The sequence below is a fragment of the Halichoerus grypus genome, chromosome 14 (assembly GCF_964656455.1).
Source record: "Halichoerus grypus chromosome 14, mHalGry1.hap1.1, whole genome shotgun sequence".
Lineage (NCBI taxonomy): Eukaryota > Metazoa > Chordata > Mammalia > Carnivora > Phocidae > Halichoerus > Halichoerus grypus.
In genome coordinates, this window is record NC_135725.1 from 57,883,174 (window position 1) to 57,904,812 (window position 21,639).

Here is a 21,639-nt window from a genome sequence, read left to right on the forward strand (position 1 = left end):
TCAAGAAGACATCCGTCCATGCTCCTCACTGGGCACGACTCTGCCAGGGCCCTACCACAGGGAGCTGAGGGAGGGAGAGCTTTGGTCTATGGTGGAATTGAGCCCCTCCGCCCCTGAGACCATGGCTTTCTGAGAGCTGCCAGAACAGGTTCTATTAGGGGGTTGACTCTCCTTCCCAGAATCTTGTGGATCATTGAAGGCCAGAGTCAGGGAGGCTTTAGAGATTATCCAGCAGAGCAGGGGTAGCAAGAGGCAACCCTCCCAACGGAGAGAGTAAACCTGCTGGGCTAACCCATGCTCACTCCATCCTTTGATGGAGCCTCTGTGGCAGGCTGAGGAAAAGACTTGTTCATGACCACCTGTAATAATGACATATAGGTAGAGAAGAGTGGAGGGGGCCCACACACAGAGGAGAGGCTGAATAATCTGGAAGGCTTCCTGGAGAAGGGCAAGAGCATAAAGTGGAGCTAAGGCCAAGCCAGAACCTTCTCCCTCTGTCTCAGAGTCTCAGACCAGGTGGTTTCTCTCTCTCTCTGTTTCTCCCTCCCTCCCCTCCCTCTTTTCTTCTCTCTTTCCCTCTTTCACTTCCTCTTTCTCTTCCTTTATTCCTCCTCTCCTTCTACCTAGCCATATTTACTTACTGAAATCCTGTAGCCTGGAGGACCCTGGAATTCCTCACTGGCCCCAGACTTCAGAGTCTTTCCCTCTTCATACAATGGAGTGTGGGGTTGGGGGCTCCCATCTGTGTCACTGGACGGACCCTCCAGTCCTACTTTGAGGAACCAGGAAATTTGTGGCGTTCAGGACAAAGTATCCCAGGGCTCAGGGCCCAGGGCTCTGTAAGCCTGGAGCCTGATGAGATTCTAGTCTCCACTGGGAACTGAGGCACTAAAGATGACCCCTTGATGCCAATCTTGTACTGGGACTCCTGGTGGGTGGCATCATACTGAGAATGTTGGAGAGCCGAGCAATGATGTCCTAGGTTGCTGGTGACCTGGTTGGTGATATCATACCGGGAACGTTGGAGAACTGGGTAATGATCACTAAACAAATCACTAGGACTGCTGGTTACCTAAGTGAAGATATCACATGGGGATCCCTGGTGGCCTCAGTAGTGATGTCATTTTAGGACTTCTGGAAAACAAGATGATGATCTCATGCTGCTAATGTTGGAGGTTTGGGCTGTGATGTCACACTGGGTACACTCAGAGAATGAAATAGTGAGGTCTCAGGGGCCACTGGAGTCAGGGATGAGAACATCATAGAATAAGATGGAATGGAGAGGAAGCCCCAGTTAAATGAGAGTTTTCTGTGTTTTCCCACTGTGGCTTGGCAGACAGAACCTTGAATTGGAATTCAGGAAACACACAGTCTAGTCTTGATTAGAAACTGTGATCTTGGGGCGCCTGGGTGGCTCAGTCGTTAAGCGTCTGCCTTCGGCTCAGGTCATGATCCCAGGGTCCTGGGATCGAGCCCCGCATCGGGCTCCCTTCTCAGCGGGAAGCCTGCTTCTCCCTTTCCCACTCCCCCTGCTTGTGTTCCTGCTCTCGCAATCTCTCTCTCTGTCAAATAAATAAAATCTTTTAAAAAAAAAAGAAACTGTGATCTTGGGGCGCCTGACTGGCTCAGTCAGTGGAACACGATACAAGACTCCTCATCTCAGGGTTGTGAGTTCAAGCCCCATGTTGGGTGTAGAGCTTACTTTACAAAAAAAGAAAGAAGAGATCGTGATCTTTATGTCAGAAGGGCTCATTTGGTTGCAAGTAACAGAGACCACCAGGGGCAGGCTAAGAAGCAGAGGCTTATTGTCAGGAGCATGTGGTCTAGGAACTCAGGCAGGATCTAAGGTCTTAGTGTGATTGATTGTTCTCTGTGTCCCCGTCTCTTGAAATCCATGCTTCTCTCTGCCAGAAGTTTCCCTTATCCTGTGTGACTGCCCTGTCCCTTATACATTCTCTAGTCCAGATTCTGGAGAGACTGGACCAGCATTGCCAGTCACCACCACCCCCTTAGGTCTGGTGTCCCCTTCCTTTCTCCACCACATAAAGACCAGATCAGTGCAGGGTAACTTCAGCTATAAACAAGATATTGCATGAGGCAAACACCATGTGATGGGTCTGATGCAGCCGGGCACACCATTTCTCCCTTCTGGCCTCAGTTTACCCCAGTATAAAAATTGGGAGCCAAAGCCCAGCCTCTAGTCTCAGGGGTTCTGTGAGCAGGTCAGAGATGTCCTCACTACAGAGTTATTAAACCAGACTAGGGTTTCTTACCCCACTTTTCTGGTTTCACTGGTCATGAAGACTCTGTACACATGCAGGGGCGGGTGGTCACTGCTGTCCCTTGAGGGGCCAGGTCCCATGCCACATCAGGACCAAGTGTGAGGGTCATACCCACCTTGGCCCCTTGGTGAAGTAAGGAGAGCTTCTGAATCCTCAGTCCAACATCAGTCACCGCCTACTCACCCTTTCCTTCACTTGTTCGCTCGCCCACTCACCTGTGTGCCTACCCATTCATCCTCTGTCAGTCTGGCCCAGCATCAGGGACAGACCGCACATTAAGGGCATCAAGAGTTCACCTGTGTCCTGGTGGTTACCACTCACTCCCCATTGAGGGGTTGGCCTCATTCAGCTGCAGGGTCTGCCTCTCTCCTCACATGAGGCGCTGCTGAGGGCAAGCCCACATCTGCAGTGGAGTGTCTCTGTCCCTGCCAGGGTCCAGCCCAAGGGGAGGCCCAGTCAGGTGCTCAGGATTTGTGGGATGAACAAAAGGAGCTACAAATGAGTCTCACGCTGCCCAGTTCAAGCCCTGCATGATCTGGGTGGGACAGATAACTTCCTTCAGCAGCTGCAAATTTCTCCCTTGCAGGGTCAGCCCTTGGGGCCCACCCAGGAGGAGTCCTACAGGCTGAGGGACTGCCAGCTCCCCACACCATCTGAAGGCCAGTTCCTACTGGCTTTGAGGGAGTGTCAGGCATAGAGTGACCCACCTGGCTCTGGGGGATCTGGAAGCCCCCAGCTCCTCCTCTTTGTGAGAGGCTTGCTTTCTCCAGAGCAGAAACACTTTCCTTCCTCAACCATGGTGTGACGTTCCCATGGCTCCAGTTGGATCCTGGCACCCTCCACTGGAGGAGCAACTCCCTCCTGGCACATGAAGCCTCCTTTGCAAGGGATGGGGGTGAGGGGAGGGGTTCCCAACAGGAATCCCAGAGCTGGTAAGGATTAGCAAGGGAATGTGGGCTCCTGCACAGAGAACTGCTCTGGTGGGCATGTCAGCTTGCCTTAGTTTCCAGCTCTACCCACCTCAGGCCAGCCTGGCTCCTGGCTGCACCCTGCTCCCTAGTCCTGGCTCCCAGTAAGCACCGAGTGGTGTTTGCAGAGTGCCTGGGGTGCGAATATTTAGTAACTCGTTGTAGCCAAGCTCATCCCCAGAGCCCAGGGAACCCAACCCAGACTGTCCCTGAACCCAGCCCAGGCACTTCCTCCCTTGAGTAAGGGACAGCATTAGAAATAAAACAGAGGGTCACCTGGGTGCTGCAGTCGGTTGAGCGTCCAGCTCTTGGTTTCCACTCAGGTCATGATCTTAGGGTCATGAGATCAAGCCCCACACTGGGCTCCGGGCTGAGCACGGAGTCTGCTTGGGATTCTCTCTCCTTCTCCCTCTGCCCCTCCCACTTATGTTCTCTCTCTCTCTAAAAATAAGTAAATAAATCTTAAAAAGAGAGAGAATAAAAGGAAAGGAAAGGAAGGGAAGGGAAAGGAAAGGAAAGGAAAGGAAAGGAAAGGAAAGGAAAGGAAAGGAAAGGAAAAGAAATAAGACAGAAAGAATGACTCAGCAAAATTAGTCCGGGTGGGGTGGCCTCCCTATTTTTCCCATCCATGGGCTCGAGACCTCAGGACTGGCCACTTTGTCTGGAGGGCCTAGGCTTGCGGTTGCCAGGGGCAAAAGAGGTAGCCCTGGTGGGGGGTGGGGGGGTGGAGAGCCATCATCTCATGTAGAAGTTTCCCTTAGCAGAGGGTCCCCAAGATGGGGTCTGCTCTAGACTTCCTCCTCTTCTGAGCTTGGGAAGGGTCCTAGACTGATGGTAGCAGGAGAGCTGGACTTGAGGGCTTGGATTCTGTTCAGTGACTACCTTATCAGGATGGGAGCCATGTGAGCAGAGGATGAAGGAGAGAGGGAGGCTCTCCCCTGACATGGGGTGGGCAGGGAGGAGGGCCTCTGCTGAGTGGTCTGCTGTTGATCACCAAAAGCTGTGCTTGAGCCTGAAGGGTGACACAGTGGCCTGTGGAAGCCTGGCTGGCTGTCCTGGGACTTCTCGATTCTGGGAGCGTGCCTGGCTAGGACACAGGCTGCAGCTGGGGATTGTGGGGCGAGAGGGTATGGGAAGATGCCCAAGAGGCAGCTAATTTGGAACTCCTATAGAGAATTCCATGTTAGTCCAAACTGAACTCCTGTCCTGGGCTGGGCTGGGGAAAATATGGGCATCGTCCAGGACAACAACCTGCCCCTGGGCCGGGCCTCTGAGCCCTCTCTGAGGTTACTGCTTCTTCCCAAGCCCACACACATTCTTCACCTAGCAACTCTTTGAGCCTGCATCCCTCTTTCCTGTACCCCAGGGAGAATAAAGAGAATTACTGCCCGTCCCTCAGATAAGCCTGGTCACCTTTTCCTCCCATAAACCCTAAGAAGGGGGAAGCCAAGTCTCATGATTCCCTTTCTGAGACAGAGAAGATGAGGCCGGGAGAGGAACCCCCCACTCTCTGACAAGCACAGCCAGCTGGTCTTGTCCACCCCGTGGGGGAGGGGCATGGGTGCAGCTGAACCCTCCCACCACAGCCTGGCATCTTCCCTGCGACAGACAACTTCATGAAGCAGAGCCGGGGCATGTTGCTGCTCTACAGCATGAAGAACCCCAGCTTCCCCGAGTATATCTTCAGCAGCGAGAGTGGCATCATGTGTCTCGACATGCACGCGGACCACCCCTACCTGGTGGTGGTGGGCCACTACGACGGTAACGTGGCCATTTACAACCTCAAGAAGCCCCACTCCCAGCCTTCCTTCCGCAGCTCAGCCAAGTCTGGCAAGCACACGGACCCTGTGTGGCAGGTCAGCCTCGAACCAGGGTGGGAGAAGCGGGGATTGAACCCCTGGAGGAGGGACCTTGGGGAGAAGGGAGGACAGGCAACAGGCAAGGGGATGGGGATGACAGCTTAGAGGCCAAGGAGCTGGGTGTGCGAAGGGGCAGAGAGGGGCAGGAGGTGGTAGTTGGGAGGTGAGGGGTCTGCAGCTGCAGAGCTGCTATCAGGAGGGCCCCTCTCTGCTAAGGCTCTCTTAGGTGCAGCGGTCAGGAACTCGTAGCCCATGGCTGGAAGACTCGAAGGCCTGACGGGCCTCTGCTGAGTCTGTCAAGGGCTCCAGTTCCCTGCGTATGGGCTTCCTCAACTCCCCACCAGGGCTCTCCTCTGCCATCTGGGCTAGATTTGGGGCAACTCCCAGACAGGGGTAGATGCTGCACTCTGTCTGCCCTCTGGGCAGGGCTGTAAGGCCTGGTAGGTAAGGTCTGTCCCTGAGGCCTCTCTAGCATCCTTCTTCTCCAGACAGGCATAGGCTGGGACCATTACCCCGACACTGGAGCTAGATTTCACCCTATGTCTCCCATCTGGTTGCACTGGGAGTGGATTTCAACGTTTCATCTTCAGAAAGTCTCTTAGCTCTGGCTTTGTAGACCTTCCCTTACTGTTTTCCAAAAGTCCCCCTCCTTCTGGGGCTGTGAACCCTTACCCACAGGCAGGTCTGGGCAAATCTAAGGAGGGATTTCTGCCTTAAGTTTTCCACGGTCTCTGAGCTCATCAGGCAGTGCTGGGACTCTGTCTTCTCATCTTCCTCAGCCCCTGCCCCGATAGAGTCTCCAGGCAGACTCTGCACCCCTGCCTTCCTGGCTCTGAGCTCCCTGTGTCATGTGGACACCTGCCCTAGGCACTGGCTCTCAGCTCTCAGACAGCTCAGCTCCCTGAGCAGAGCGGGGGACTGGCCAGGCACAGGGGACATGATGCCCTCTTTGCTTTACCCTTTACCCAGAGCCAGGGCACAGAGAGAGAGGCACCTCCTCCCATGAGACATCTTCCCCCCTGCTCTCCACCAAAGCAGGAACCAAAGCTCACAGACAGTCTCAGGAGTCCTCTCCTCTGAAAATCCCACCTTCCCATCATCGCCTCCAGGCACACAGAGGTCTTGAGACATGCAGAGGATGTCTGCAGAGACCTTAAAGAACCAAGAGAGGAGAAAAGACCTGCTTTGATCAGACTAAACCAGCAGCAGGCCTGCCCATGCTCTCCCAGCTCAGATAGCCCAGAGCCACGCACAGAGCATCTCTGATTGGCCTGACCACCCTCCTCAAGCCCAGGAGAGGACAAGGAGCCAAGGCCAACCATCCGGCTACCACTCTGCTGTGTTCTTGGAATCAAATAGCAGGTTGGGAAAAGAAATGGGGCATGGAGAAGACAAGCTATCGCTTTCATTGGGTGGGCGCCGGAGAGACTGGAACCCACCTGGACAGGGATGGCCTTCTGCTCTCCCACCATCCTGTTGGGGAAACAGGGCTAGTGCCTTTGCAAAACCAAAGACTCGAGAGTTCTCGGCTGAACTCGTGGCTTGTGACATGGGAGGGGCTGCCAGGCACTCGCTTGCTGGTTTCCTAACTTCCCTCTTTGCCTCTAGTTTCCTCGCCCTTTCCTCATTCATCTATCCATTCAGTGACTCCTCTGTGTGCTCCCCTGGGAGCTGAAGGTGCTTAAGGGCTTGGTCCCTGGGGTTCCTAGTGGGGAGATAAGCACAGCCATGGGCTGCACAGGACAGGGCAAATGCTACCTGCGAAAGAGGGCTCCTGGGGGCACTGAGGGGGGACATGGAGATTGTCCAAGATAGGGAGCGGGGGGGGGGGCAGGTCTTCCCAGAGGAAGCAACACCTGAGCTGAATTGTAAGGGATGAGAAAGCACTAATTAATAACAACTAAATGTAAGATGAGATCCTAGAATATAACAAAAAAGGATATTAGGAGGAAACCAAGAAAATCAAATGAAGTCTAGATTTTAGCTGAAAAAGAAGAAAGAAAGTATTAGTTAGATGAGAAAGGGTACAAAGGGGCGTCAGGTAGAGTGGCCGCCGGGGAACAACATTTGGAGCGCAGTGGGAGAGACAGAGAGGGTGGCGCAGGACCCAGGGAAGCACCAGCACCCTGAGTGAGTGTGCTTCTCCAGCAAGGAGGAAGCTTGTGCTTCGGAAGTCAGTGGTTTCAAACAAAGTGCTAGTACAGGAACCCAGTATCTCAGAGGTGGGAATGGGGCTGCTTTGGTGAGTCAGGGTCCTGCTTGCTTGAGGGTCCCCTGTTGTCACCCCTCCCCCCCATCCTCGAAGGTACTTTCATACGGTTCCTCAGAGCTCCCTCCAGCATGGTTTGAAAATGGCTGCCGAGCCATCAGGGAGTTTGGTGCAGAGAAGTAACACAGTCATGTTGATGTCTTGGAGATGTCCTCTCACCACAGCGTGAGAAACTTCGAAGCCTGAGCTATAGCAGGGACAGTGGAGATAGAAATGAGAAGGTAGGGTGAGTGCTTTGAGGCAGTAAAATCAATAGAAGGAAACGAGATGGATATGAGAAAGGAGAAGAATTGGTGCTGCTCCCTGAGACTCCGCCCAGGAGAGCACCCAGGGAGGTGGGAATGACAGAGGAGGAGCAGGTTTGGCCAGAAGTTAATACAAGAAGCCAGAGGAACACGTACAATTAAAAGAAGTCAGAGGAGGCATCCTACAGGCAGTGGGCTGTGGAAGCCTGGAGCTTGGAGGAAAGCTATGCTGGTAAATGGCACGTCAGTGACATCAGAGTCTAAGTCCTTCTTAAAGGGACTGTGTCTTGGAGGAGACCAGAGAGGATCTCAAATGCCAGGCTGAGGCAGAAGAACTTTGTTCTGTTGGCAGCAGGGAGCCATGGAAGGTTTTGGAGCCAGGGAGAGAACTGTCTGCTCAAAGGGGACTAGGTTCCTAGCCCATGGCCCAGGCTACTGCCCAAGGGAGCCCATCTGGGTAGCCCAGCCCTGTTCAAGCCCCAACGTGAAGCCTTAACCAGCAACCCTCTGTGTGTGTGTGTGTGTGTGTGTGTGTGTGTGTGTGTGTGTGTGTGTGTGTGTGTGTGTGTGTTCTGTGCTATACTGGGGAAGGGAGCAGGGAAGGATAGCTGAGCAGAGACTGGGGGCAGGCAGGTCTGCCCTAATCAGATAAGGCAGAACAGAAGGAATCAGTTAAGCAGGCCCCATCTGCTCCTTACCACCTACTTCCTGGACATTCGTTCATTCTCTGAACCCCACTTACCACCTGCTCACCCCCCTTTATTCCTACCCTCCCACCTCCACCCCAGGAGCACGTGTGTGACTTGTACACACACACACATACCTGCTCACTTGCAAACACATGCAGCAACCCCCATCGGGCATCGGGCTGCTAAGTGGGGTGTGAACTACAATTTCCATGCCTGCCGGTGGCTGCTCACTAAACACTTCCCTTTGTAGCTCCCTAGCGCCTCTTACAGCCTGGCCTTTGACACCCCCCGTCCCCTCCCCCCTTTAAAGAGCCTATCTTTACACAGAAGGAGAAGTGGTCCCAGTGTAAGGGCCAGCTTGGACTTATACCTCAGAGGCTCTGGGGTGTTCTAGGCCCCCCAGTGAAAAAAGAGCCAGCTGCCTAGACAGGCCCAGGCAGGACGGGCCCGCCCTTCTGTAGCTGTGATCAGCCAGGCCTGGGGGTTGGCTGGGGACAGGCGATCCCCTCTCCCCCAGCCAGCCCCCTCAACAGCCACGGTGACAGCTGTGGTCACAGGCAGCCGTAGTGGGTTCTGTCCTCCCTCACCGGGCCCCTACTTGTGACAGGAGGGAGGGACAGGGTCCCAGCATGGGAGGTCTGGAGGGAGCTGGAGGATGGAAAGCTCTGGGCACCCAGCCCCACCCCAGCTCTCTGGGACAGGACTTGGCCAGGCCTCCACATCTGGCAACAGAAACTTGAGCCTCAAGCGTGTCATCTTCATAAGACAACAGCTCTGTCTCCAAAACACTTTACCATATGTTTGCCTCCAGCCCTGAGAAGATGGGTGGGGCACGATTATTAACCCTGAGTTGAAGATGGAGGAAGGCAGCTCAAATCTGAGATTTGGGAGCAAGATCCTGGGAGCAGGAGCTAGTGGTGAAGTGAAGGCGGAAACAGGAGAGACTGCCTAGAGAAAAGCCAACCTGGAAGAAGAGGGCACCCCCCCTCAAGCAAGCAGAAAAAAGCCCCCTGCAGAACCTTGGCACCCCAGTTCCTAGGATGAGGGTCATAATGGGGATATTTGCTAACATTTATTGAACCTTTAATAGTTGCAATGTTCTCACATCAGGGCCTCATGTTCATGGTCTCATTTAACCCTTACAGCAAACCTATGCTGTTATGGTTCCCGTTTTACAAGTGAGGAAACTGGTTGACGGACCCTGTTCTTTCCAGGCCTGCCTACATAAGGAGGATGAGCCCAGAGATGCCACCTTCTCCCTACAACTGGCTCCTGGAACCCAACCCAGGGAGGAATTGGGCACCTCCACTGCCAAGCCAGTGGATTAGGGCAGTGCCCTGAGTTGGCACGGTTACTCCAGAATGGTCAGGGACAGAGGGATGAGAGAGACAGAGATGGGTGGAAGGAGAGAGGGAGGGCCAACTGTGGGACTCTGGGAAATGGGCTCCCAGAACTTGCTTCTGAAGCTCACACAGATTCTTGAGGGAGCCCTGCTCAGCTCCCAGTCCTAACTCAACATCCTAGTAGTGTCCCGAAGCTCACAGGTTGGGATGTTTCAGGTCAGGTGGCAGAAGGATGACATGGACAACAACCTCAACTTCTTCTCTGTGTCATCTGATGGCAGGATTGTGTCTTGGACGCTCTTGAAGGTGCCTGTTTCCCAGAAAGTGTCATATAGGGTGGAGTTGGGGAGTGGGGGAGGGTGCTAAATGGCAAAGGCAGCCTTCAGCCCTGCTGATTCAGCCCCACCCATGTACCCTCCCCCACCCCTTCTGACCGCAGAGCGAGCTGGTTCACACAGATGTCATCAAGCTGAAGGCGGACGGCAACACCACGGATGGTCTCGATGGGTTGCAGCTACACACAGTGGGTAGGAACCCCAGCCCACTCACATCCAGACCTGACCACTTCACTCAGGCCCCGTGAGGGTCAGAGACGGTGGCCCTCCCCTTTTAGCAAGCACTCCCTCCTCCACTTGCGCTGGACAGAAGCCTGGACAGGAGGTAATGGGAAAGCTTGGCCCTGCTGTCCCTGTCCCGGAGCTTGGCTGTTTGCAGACCCTCCCTGTTTATGCAGATCCCATCCCTGTTTGCACACCCTTGTTCCTGTTTATGCAGATCAGGCCCCTGTTTACCCAGATCCTATCCCTGTTTACTCAATTCCTACCCTGTTTATGCAGAGTATATCCCTGTTTGCACAGACCATGTCCCTGTTTGCAGACCCTATCCCTGTTTACCCTGATCCTGACCCTGTTTAAATCAATCCCTGCCTTGTTTACCCAGGCGCCATTCCTGTCTGCAGAAGCCCTGGCCGTAGCAGAGTCCCAACTGCCTGGGACAGGCAGCAGGCCTGACGGCCAGTTTCTGTTTGCCTGCCTGGCCCCAGCCCCTGCGAGAGCTGAAAGCCGGGGCTCAGGCTATCACAGGGGCCTGCTGGGTAGAGGAGGTGCTGGGAGCCTCCCTCCCAGAACCGGGCTAAAGCTGCTCTGCCTCTTCTCCCAAGGCTGTGGCACCGCCTTTGACTTCCACAAAGAGATTGACTATATGTTCCTAGTGGGCACAGAGGAGGGGAAGATCTACAAGGTGAGGCAGCGCCGCCCTGTGCCAGCTTCTTACGGGGCCGCTTAGACCCGAGAACCATGGGACTTTATCCTTCTCAACAGACCCTATTCTGGCAGACCTTAGGGTTAGTCAGTTCTAGAAAGCTTCTTGGGAGAAGTTAATGTAGTCTTGACTTGCTTGGGTGGCAGGAAGAGGGGACGACTGCAGAAAAGGTGATGAAAATCTAGAGGGTGACTTTAGCCCAGCCTGGTATCTTTCCCTCTGGGCCCTCCCGCCCTTCCTAGGAGTAGAAGAAGTAGAAGTGGGAGTGGGGGTTGGGGGGAGTTGGAACATTCCAAGAAGACTTCCTGGAGGAGATCTGGAACTTGAGCTGAGCTCTGAAGGCCGGGTAACACGAAAATTTAATCTCTGAATCTTGGGTGTGTTCCAGCCAGTAGGATGGAACTTCATGGCCAGTTTCTGTAAGGTCTCAGTGTTAGTAGGTGAACATCCTTCTGAACCTCCATCCATCCAGAAATAGCTCTGCTGCAAGCTTTTCTTAGGCTCAAAGACTCAGAATGTTAATTACAGACAGCCTCCCAGGAGCCCCTGAGGCCCAGCAGGAGCTGGTCTGAATGCAAAAGAGGTCCCCAACCCCCTCTATGCCTGTCTGAATGGCAAGCATGGGAGAGGCAGGAGGGAGGAGACTAGTCAGTCACACTGTCTCTTGGAGGGAGAGAGAGGCGCATGCTGGTCTGGGCAAGAAACCCAATGGGAAATCATGAGACTGGGACTTGCTCCTGGCTCTGCACCTACTCTTACCTGGGCAAGGCGGGATGTTTATCACTATCGCAAGGATTTTATCTGTGGGCTATGAGTGGACCCAGGGCTCTGTCTGTCTGCCCATAGCTTTGGCCTGGACACAGGCTAGGGCACACCTCACCCAGGGCCCCCAGATCTGCTCTGCCTTGACTCAGGGAGAGAAGGCCTTCTCTGCTTGGCCTGGAATCCTTTGGGCAGACTACAGCACTGTCTCTCACCCTCCAGGAAAACTCCCCAGCCCGTTAAGCCCCTCCTTTCTCTCTGGTCATGTTGAGGACATAGAGAAGAGCAGCCAGCAGCTTGGCCCCAGTTCAGCTGTGACAGTGATGTGGGGACAGAAGAGGAGTCTTAGGTTCTGACTCTCCAGGGCTTCCAGGGAAGTGGTGGCTGCTGACTTCTCTCTCATTCCTAATCCCTGATCCTCCCACTGCCCTCACCCTCGCCCCAGTGCTCTAAATCTTACTCCAGCAAATTCCTCGACACCTATGATGCCCACAACATGGCAGTGGACGCTGTGTCCTGGAACCCATACCACACCAAGGTCTTCATGTCCTGCAGCTCTGACTGGACCGTGAAGATCTGGGACCACACCATCAAGTGAGAGAGCCATGCCCTCCCTCAGACCCCACCCTGGGCGGGGGCCTGTGGGACTCTAGCACCGCGAGTCCTCTGTGTGGTGAACTCTCCACCCCTCCACCACTGCAGGACTCCGATGTTCATCTATGATCTAAATTCAGCTGTGGGCGATGTGGCCTGGGCACCTTACTCTTCTACTGTGTTTGCAGCAGTCACCACCAATGGGAAGGTGAGTGCCCCCTTCGGACCCTCTACTAGAGATAGGATGAGGTATCTTAGGGTCTCCCCCCTAGAGAGCCATGCAGTGCCCTTATCAGGTAGAGGAAAGTGAGACATAAGGACTCTGTATTCTCAAGGGGTAGGCCAGCCAGGGCCCTGTCAAAAGAGGAATCATTCATCCCACGAGGCCTCGAGGAGAGAATGGGGCTGTTCATCTTGAAGGACAGAACACTCTGGGGTATAAGATGCCGTGAGGAACAGTTACCTTCTCTGACGGCCCTGGGGAGCGAGCTACAGGACGGCAGAGGCAAGCTGGATGTAAGGCAAAACTTCTGAACCAGAATTTATCTGTGATTGAAATAATGTCTAAAAGGTAGCAAGGTCCCCATCCCTGGGAATGTGCAAGCAGAGTCTGAGGAAGGAAGATGGGAGGGGTCTGTGCAACACTGAGAATTGGTAAAAACTCAGAAGCAAACATTTTTTGAGGAAATTCTTGGATGCAAATCCATTTTTCCTTATGGCCTTTGATATAACCTGAGAGGCACCCACTCAAGGAAAGTCTATATAGTTGAAGGCATCACCCTAAAGTCAATCAGTCACCTATTTGCCGAACAGATGTTTACTAAGGGCAACTATGGTGCCCAGCACCAGGGCAGGGCCTGGCGACTTAGGTCCCTGCAGGTCCCTCTATATAACTATATAGCTCACATTCTCGTGAAAGTAAAGGGACACAAGGCAACCACAAAATTAGCGTTAAGTGCTAGGCAGAGATGACCAGAGGAATATGTGTGCACACGGTGTTCATAGCATTATTCATAATAGCCAAAAAGTGAAACAAACCAAATGTCCATCAATTGATGAATGGATAAACAAAATATGGTATATCTAAAAGGATTATTATCCAGCAATAACAAGGAATGAAGTATCAGATACATGCTACAGCGTGGATGAACTTGAAAACATGCTAGCGTAAGAAGTCGGTCACAAAAGACCACACACGGTATGATTCCATTTATGTATGTCTAGACTAGGCAAAACTAGAGAGACAGAGAGTAGATTTGTGATTGCTCAGGGCTGGGGTGTGGGAGAACATGGGAAGTGACTGTTAATGGCACAAGGGTTCTTTTGGGGTGATGAAAATGTTCTAAAATTGGTTGTGGTGATGGTTGCATAACTGTGAATATACCAAAAACCAAGAACTGTATACTTTTAAGTGGGTAAATGTTTTTGTATGTGAATTATATCTCAATAAAGCTATTATATTTTTTAAAAGAGAGAGAAAAGGAGTGATGTAAAAGAAAAGGACGGGGCGGTCTCTTAGAGTGGTCCAGGAAAGCTTCTTCAAGAGGTGACATTCAGGCTGAGAGCTGAATGACAAGAGCTAGCCTGGTGAAGCCGGGGAGAGGCACTGCAGACAGAGGGAGGAGCTAGGGCAAATGCCCTGAGGTGAGAACAAGCTTGAAAGGGTCTCAGGGACAGGCAGGCAAGTGTGGCTGGGTCTAGGAAACAAAGGCGAGAGTGCAGGAAGTGAGAGTGGAGAGTGCAGAAATCTGGAGTAAGGAATCTGGATTTTATGAATACTGCCAAGGGAAACGTCTGGAGGATTTTAGATAGTTTAAAGCTAAGTCTAGTGGCTGCCTGGAGGATGGATGGTAGAGGGCAAGAGTGGAAGCGGAAAGACCCCTCAGGACACTGCCACAGTTGTCCAGGCAAGAGTTACTAATGGCTTGGACTCAGGGAATGGTAAAAATAAGATTAAACATTTGTCTGAGCACCTTGCATATATTAACTGGTATAAACCCTGGCTCTGCCACTTACTGGCAAGTTACCCTTAAGAGCCTCTATCGCCTCATTTATAAAATAGGGCTAATAACAGAACCTACCTTATAGAGTGTCTGTGAGGATTATTAGGTGATACAACTATGTAACATGCTTGCCCAGAGGCTAGTACATAGTAAGTGTATGGTAGTTGCTATTATTGTTAATTCTGCATAGACTTAAATTTTCTCCCAACCTTTTTATGTTCGGAAAACACATAATCAGAGACACAAATCCCCTCTCCCACTGCCTCCAGCTCCAGCTAGCCAGGCTTCTGTTGTGTTTCCCCAGAAAGCCCATGTGCTGGTTCTTCTGAGGTGGGGGACAGGGGCCCCATTATCCTTGAGTGTGCTGACACCCACCTCTCCACAGACCCATGTGTTTGACTTGTCCATCAACAAGTATGAGGCCATCTGCAACCAGCCCGTGGTGGCCAAAAAGAAGAACAAGATCACCCATGTGCAGTTCAATCCTATCCACCCCATCATCATTGTGGGTGATGACCGTGGGCACGTCATTTGCCTCAAGCTCTCACCCAACTTGCGCAAGATGCCAAAGGTACAGGCTTGGGTAGTTTGGGCGGCTGTAAGAAGTCAAGTCCAAGATGGTGGGGGTTAAGAGCAGGGGGAGGAGCCAGGGGGTGGCCCCCAGGTTTCTAGCTTGGGAAACCCAGGGTCAGGATGGTGTCATTTGCCCAAATACGGAGCACAGGAGAAGCAGGTTTGTGGAGAGAAAATTAGATCAGTTTTGCCATGCTAAATCTAAGTTACCTGTGAAACTTCCAGGTGGAGACATCGGTAAGTAGGCGACTATATGGGTCCAAAGCCTGGAGAAGCACATAGACATCATTGGCTTGTTTAGTGTAGACCAGATTACCCAGGAAGGGGGCTTGGGGCTTAGTCACTGCTTCATTGGCCTCAGCTCCAGTGGTCCTTGAGCTGGGAGCTGGGGGTCCACACAGGGAAGAACGTGAAAAGGAAAAGAGGTTAACTAGGTCAGCAGCTACGCAGCCCTCCTTGTGAGCTCCGGTTTCTTTCTGGGATTTGTACTGATCTGGAGGCCCTGCCCAGAGCCCCAAAGCCCTGAAAACAGGCTATGGAGCCCAGAGCCAGCACCTCAAAGTCTAGATTTCAGAGTCCTGGTTCAGACCTAAGCATCCAGGCCTTCGAATCCAGAGCCCAGTCCTGCCCATTTGGGTGCTAAGTGAAGATATGGAATTTGCTTTCTGCCAGGTTCTGGGCCAGGATCAGAGCTGAGCCAGGGCTGGGCCAAGTTGCCCTGATGACTACACCTCTCGGTTGCAATACGAGGCATTTATTTGCGGTTTGAGGCAAGGGCAGGGCCCTGTCTCTTTCAACTAGTGATACTGCCCCCCTGCGCCCTTACCAAAGCAGGGGTCAACGTAACATCCCTCTGGTACCTGCCTGGTCTATTCCGCACCATGACCAGGAGACAAGGGCTGGGAGTTTGGCCGGGCCTGTAATTGTAGCCAGCTGGGGGAGGGGGTGGACTTGGCTATAAATACTCAGAAGGCTGCTAAGCGCCTGCAGCTGTGGCCTAGAGGCTGTGGTGGGCTGGGGGTGGTGGGGTGGGGTGGGGTGGGGTGGGAAGGGATAGGGTGGGGTAGGGGGTCGGGCATGGTCTGAAGCTCTTTGCTGAGCCCAGCAAGTTGGTCTCAAGGAGGGGGAAGGAGACAGCAAAATTTGTGGAACAGATAAAATCTGCTCTTAATATAGTGAGGAGAGAGACCCAGGCTTGAGCTGGCAGAGCTGGACAGCCCAGTGGGAGGGGCAAGGGTACGGCCATCACACCTGGAGGGTGGTAGATCTGGGCGGGGGCCTGCCCTGCTCACTCTGACCCAGGGAGGCAAGGATCTCCCACAGTCCCAACTCCTCTCAGAGCAAGGGTCAGCCCTAGCTAAGAGAGCTGGGCTCTGCGTATCTGGGGACCTGTATCTCTGAAGCCCTGAGGATATGGGTACCTGGGGAGCAGAGGACCTGAGCGGGTGACAGTTCGGGGCTAGTGCTCCGGTGGATTGGAGGTTCCCGTGAAATTGTCATCTGATCCTATCAGTAGCCAAGTGATTTGTTCAAAAGGAAGTCCTCTGAGCATCCTTACTGCCCCTCCTCTTTGGGCTGCAGTCTCCCTGTCCTTCCCAGGAGGGTTTGGCCAGAGGCCCAACTTCCTGACCCGGGAAGCTTCCTCTGGTGTCAGAGCACAGTTTGTCAAAGGTCAAAGGCTATCTTTCCCTCACTACAGTATAGGTGGGAAACTGAGCCCAGAAAGGCAAGGGACTTGCCCAAAGTCACATAGGGAGTTAATGACAAAGCTGGAACTATAAGCCAGGTCCCAAACTCCCAGGGGATGGGGTGAGGCCAAGAAGAGAACACTAACTTGATTTGGAAGGGAGAGTAGTTAAAGGAAAAGACATCTTTGTCCTCTGCCTAGAGAGTGTAGAGGTGAGTTGGGTAGTGCCAAAGGCACTGGGCCACAAGGGGAGGGGGAGACAGATTTGGGAGCAGGTGCGGTGGTCACCCCAGGAGGAAATCTGAGCTCTGCATGGTGTCAGTAGCCAGGATGGGGCCAGGAAGGGGCCTGCTGGCCATGCACTCTCTCCTCTCCTCACAGCCCAGGCCAGACCCAGGCTGGGTCCTCAGCAGGCGAGGCTGGAGCGGGTGCCAGCGAGCAGTGGGCACAGGTGGCTGAGAGGGCAGGGCAGGCAGGGGGGGTGGGGGCTCTGGAGCAGAGGAAAGGCAGGAAATGGCAGCTGCCAGCCTAGGCCATACCCCGCTGCCTGGACAGAAGGGAGGACGGGACTGGGGCTGGTCTGCTGTGGAGCTCTCGGGGCCTGTGACACATACCCCAGTGTCCCAATTCTCGTTTTCTCGGGGCATTACAGTGCCCTGTAGGCTGGGGTGAGGGCTCATAAATTTAGGATCTGCTCTTCTGAGGGCCAGTCCCAGCTAAGGACATCTGGAATCACACGGGGTGCCTCATGTGCCCTCCTGGGTCTCTTGACACCCTCCTCCACCCTGGGTATGTCTGAAACAGCAGGCCTGGCCCCAAATGTCTCCCACCTGTGGCTTTGTCCGGACCTCTCTCCCTCCGCACACACACACCCCTTAGCTTCTTGTTAGGACTCAGCCAGGACCCCTCCTGTGGGAAGGGTGGTCCCGACAGTCAGAGGCCTTACCTCTCCCCGGAGCTACAGCTCTCCTAGCCTGAAAGGCTAGCTCCTCTGAGGGTTCGCGGGGAGATACCTTCTGCCGCTGCTCCCAGCATCAAGACCATTTACTGATCTGAGATTCAGAGCCAGACCGAATGCTTCTCGGAGGCCCCAGCTGGGCCCGGGTCTCCTAACCTGAGCTGGGGGTGAGGAGAGGCAGGGATCCAGAATCTAACTGGCGGGGAGAGGGGCGGGACAAAGCTGGGGCAGGCTGGGCAAAGGAGGCAGAACTGGGACCCAGAGAAAGGTGGCCCATCCCTCACCATCCCCCCCCCATGTACTTCTCCCCTCCCCAGGAAAAGAAGGGGCAGGAGGTTCAGAAGGGTCCAGCTGTGGAGATCGCAAAATTGGATAAACTGCTGAACCTGGTGAGGGAAGTGAAAACCAAGACCTGAGGGCCTAGCCTCAGTCCCTGTCCCATTTTTTGAACCCAGTACTTGTAACCCCTGACCCTGGTACCCAAGCCCAGCCTTAGTACCCAGTATGTGACCCCCACCCCTGATCAGGTCCCAGAATCTACCATCAGCTCTCTACTTCGGCCCTGGTCCCAGCACCTCACCCCAGGACTTGGCCCTCAACCATTATCCCATCCTACTTTGCACAAATAAACCGGTGTCTGGAAACTCACCCCACACCTTTATTTTTGCTACTGCAGGGCCCTCAGGAAGAGGAGGAAATCTCAGGGTAGAGCCATAGTTCCATTTATTATCCAGCAAACAGTGGGAGGACCCGAGGAGGGGCCCAGCCTGGACGCCCTCCCGTTATTGCCATGGATTCCAGTTTGCTTCCCCAACCTCAAGGGCCTGGAGGCAATTGGCCTAGGGAAAGGTAGCCCCAGTCCCTGGCCCTCAGTATGGAGCAGAGTCAAGATGGCCCTGGCCCTAGCACCAACTCATGAACCCCCACCCCAGGCCTGTACGAAGGGCCACCAGAGTGCCTCGTGGGGCTAGACCGGCTAGACTCTGGGCTGCTAGGTCCAGCTCCAGACAGGCTGGACTCTGGGTTCTGGACCCCAGGCTGGCTAGACCCTGGGATCCTGATTCCAGGCTCTGGGTGGGGCAGACTTAGGCCCCAGACTCCAGGCTAGGCGAGGGGCCTTCAGGGCTGCAGCAGGTAGCTGCCTTCATGGCTGGGCTTCTGAGGCGGGGCTGCCTTCTCAGGACAGGGGCCAGGGCTGGAGTTGGGACTGGATTCCGAGAGAGAGTCGATGTCCGCAGAGCGGGAATGGCAGGCCCAGCAGAGAATGACCCAGAGCAGCAGCAGCAAGAAGCCTACAAGGCCGTTGCAGACGATGGCAATGAGGGCCCCCTGGGAGATGGCTGCCCCCATGACAGGCAGCACCCTCAGACCAGCCCAGACCACGGGGCTGGCTCAGTGGCAAGGCCCATGCCGAGGCGGAACTCCCGTATAGCTGGCCTTCCAAAGAGGCTGTCCTGTCCACACACTCAATGATTCCTGGGCAGTGGATGTCCACCTGCAGTCCTGAGCCTGTGGCAGGTAGAGAGCAGAGGAGAGGGTGGTGAGGAGGAAGGGGTAGGTTGAAGGGGTAAGGTGAGGCCTAGGAGGAGAGGGGTATAGAACAGAGTCCTTTCCCACATCTCTGGCTTTCCTGGCAGAGGACTCTGGGTCCCAGCAGGTCTAAATACCCCACAGAGCCAAGGCCCCCATCCTCAGGCCTGGCTCTGGGCACCTGCATGCGGGTGCGGCCACAGTGGGAAAGCTGGAGTAGACATCCTATATCTCAATCTCCTTAGAACCAGTGGGCACGGCCTGGCCCCGCCACCAAGCTTCCAGCTCTCAAAAGCACTGTGTTGAGTGGATGAGACTAAGGAAGCCCAAGGCCTCAGAGGACGGGGATTGTAACCAGCACTGGTGTGGCCTGGGCGCCTCCCCCTACTCGGGACTCCAGCCAGCCAGCCCGGGAGGCCTCCAGGGGTGCGAGCTCAGACACAGGGAACTTTGTGGAGGCCCTGGCACGCGTGTGTGGGTCTGTGTGCCCAGGGCGGTGCTCCTAGGTGTGCCTCTCTGTGGGACTCTCTCTCCAGGTCAGTTGTGCGTGTCTGTGTGTCTGGCTCCTAATCTTTCGGTGCCCTTGCCTAGATGTGCCTCCGCTCTGCATACCCACCTCTGTGTGTGTGCAGCTGTCTTTCTGTGTGGCTCTCTTTTTATTTTTCTCCGTGTGTCCCCATCTCTGAGTGAGTGTATCTCTTTTCTCTGTGTATATGGGTCTCTTGTGTCTCTCCGTCTCTTTTCTTCCCTGCTGTGTGTCACTCTGTCCCCGTGGACGTGTCTCTCTCCCCTTCTCCGTGGGGGTCTGTCTCTCTAGTTCTGTGAGTCGCGTGTGTCTCTGTCTTTGTGTCTGTCTCTTTCTCCCCGGCTGCGCCTCTATGTCTCCATGTGGGTCTGGGTCTCTTTATCTCTGTCTCTGGTTCTCGGTCCCCGTACCCATGGGGGGAGGACCCCCCCTTACCTGAGTTGAGCCCGGTGCGCGCCCGCGGGAGGGTCCGGGGCAGCGCGATGCTGGGTGCCGACTGAGTCTCTGGAGCCTGCGGGCGCGGGGCGGGGGGGAGGGGGGGGCGGGAAGAGGCGGGCAGGGGCGATGTCCCCTCCCCCGGCCCTCCCCCTCGGCCGCGCAGCCTCCGCCGGCCGCTCCCGCCGCGGCGCGACCGGGTCGGCCTCTGCCGCGGGCGGTCTGCGGCGAGCCGGCACCTCCTCTCCCTGGGGCGGTGCCTCCTCCGCGGCCGCGGCGGCTCGCTAGCTCGTTCGGCGGCGTTCGGGCGGCGGTGGCGGCCCGGGCACGAGGTTCGGGTAGGCTCGGCTGCGTTCGGCTACGTTCGGCTATGTTCGGCTGGGCTCGGCTGGGCTCGGCTGGGCTCGGCAGGCAGCAAAAACAGCGGAGAACCTCGCTTCCTGGGAGGCCGGCGGCTGGCGGCCAGTGGCCAGTGGGGGGTGGAGCCATCTCCGCGGCGCTGCCGTCATTCAATTGGCTGGCTGCGCCAGGCTCCCGGACGATTGGTCGCGCGCTGGGGTGGGGACTGGCTCGCCCCTTGTGCAGGCGTGGGGCGGGGGCGAGAGAAAGACTGAAGGGGCTACTAGGTCTTGATCCGTCTGGAGGAAGCGGGTGGGAACGAGGCCCACCTACTCGCGGGGATTTCTTGCACCTTCAACACCTGGAAGAGCTGCACACACAACATCTGAGAAAGGCCTCTGTACCCTCATACGTGAGGAGACTGCCCATCCATATCTGCCTCTGCCCGCATCATCCAAGGAGGAAGGCCTTGGGTCCCCATATCTGGGAGGAGACTGAACGTCCTCATCTTGGAAGCCCCCTAGACTTCTACACAACCACTCCCAGCTGGGGGTGGACTCTGCATCCCCACTTTAGAGGGTCTGTAGGTGGCTCTACATTCCCTGGCCCCAGGAGGTGTGAGCAGCTCTGCCAACACAAGCTCTTTGGGCATATTTATTGAGTTCCTACCCAGTACTGGTCGCGGGTTCGTGCTTTGCTGCGCTGTGGGGGAGCCTAAGGTAGAGAGTAATGGGGTATTCCGAGAGATCGGTCAGCCAGGGCTGGAACAGGACCAGGCATGACTCTCCATCCTAGAAGCTCCTGACTCTCTCCATCCTAGAATCTCTCCTAAGAGGAAGATCAGTTTGGGCAGAAGCCTGTCAGGTAGGCCTTCCTACCCTACCTCATAGGTCAGTGATTCCTAAGTGTTCTGAACTGGACCCTTTTCTCCTCCTACTCTACATATTCGCCATGGATGCTCACATCCCTAAAGCTATACCATGAAGACTCTCAGTGCTCCCAAATCCAGCATTACTTTATCTCTGGAATTCTAGCCATAGATCCAAGTACCTTCCAGAATCAGGGGGGTGTTGATTCCTGGTTCTGCCATTTAACTAACTTTGTGATCTTGAGCAAGTTACTCACCCTCTTTTAGCCTCAGCTTCCTCATCTGTAAAGTTGTTGTAGTAATAGGTACCTCTCAGGGTTGTAATTCACCAATTCATTTATACCCGACCCACCACATCTCAGCAAATGCCAACTGACACAACCCCAAGGACCATATGGCTAAGGGGCCCCTTCCCTCAATGCCATGAAATTCACATGAGATCCCTATAA

General features: G+C 54.7%; 2 protein-coding genes and 1 long non-coding RNA gene across 4 annotated transcripts in view; 1 reads left to right on the forward strand and 2 right to left on the reverse strand.

Annotated features, from left to right (window-relative positions):
- The window catches only part of LOC118528764 (uncharacterized), a 45,416-nt gene extending 30,078 nt beyond the window's left edge, over positions 1-15,338 (reverse strand). For both annotated transcript variants that reach the window (XR_013443734.1, XR_004913803.2), the window contains exon 1: positions 15,058-15,338. This is a non-coding gene — a long non-coding RNA (uncharacterized LOC118528764). The remainder of the gene's footprint in view (positions 1-15,057) is intronic.
- DNAI1 (dynein axonemal intermediate chain 1) overlaps positions 1-18,138 on the forward strand; it is a 65,694-nt gene extending 47,556 nt beyond the window's left edge. Inside the window, exons 13-20 of the mRNA XM_078061398.1 lie at positions 4,859-5,106; positions 9,872-9,961; positions 10,095-10,182; positions 10,815-10,894; positions 12,123-12,271; positions 12,380-12,479; positions 14,660-14,845; positions 17,810-18,138. Coding sequence (XP_077917524.1) covers positions 4,859-5,106; positions 9,872-9,961; positions 10,095-10,182; positions 10,815-10,894; positions 12,123-12,271; positions 12,380-12,479; positions 14,660-14,845; positions 17,810-17,908 — 1,040 coding nt within the window. The 3' untranslated portion in view covers positions 17,909-18,138. The remainder of the gene's footprint in view (positions 1-4,858; positions 5,107-9,871; positions 9,962-10,094; positions 10,183-10,814; positions 10,895-12,122; positions 12,272-12,379; positions 12,480-14,659; positions 14,846-17,809) is intronic.
- A 60-nt stretch (positions 18,139-18,198) lies between these two features.
- On the reverse strand, positions 18,199-20,140 carry ENHO (energy homeostasis associated). The gene is made up of 2 exons (XM_036081393.2): positions 19,984-20,140; positions 18,199-19,001 (listed from the first exon to the last, which is right to left on the reverse strand). The coding sequence occupies exon 2, from the start codon at positions 18,840-18,842 to the stop codon at positions 18,612-18,614; it is 231 nt and encodes a 76-aa protein (XP_035937286.1). The 5' UTR covers positions 18,843-19,001; positions 19,984-20,140; the 3' UTR covers positions 18,199-18,611.
- Positions 20,141-21,639: the final 1,499 nt, after the last annotated feature.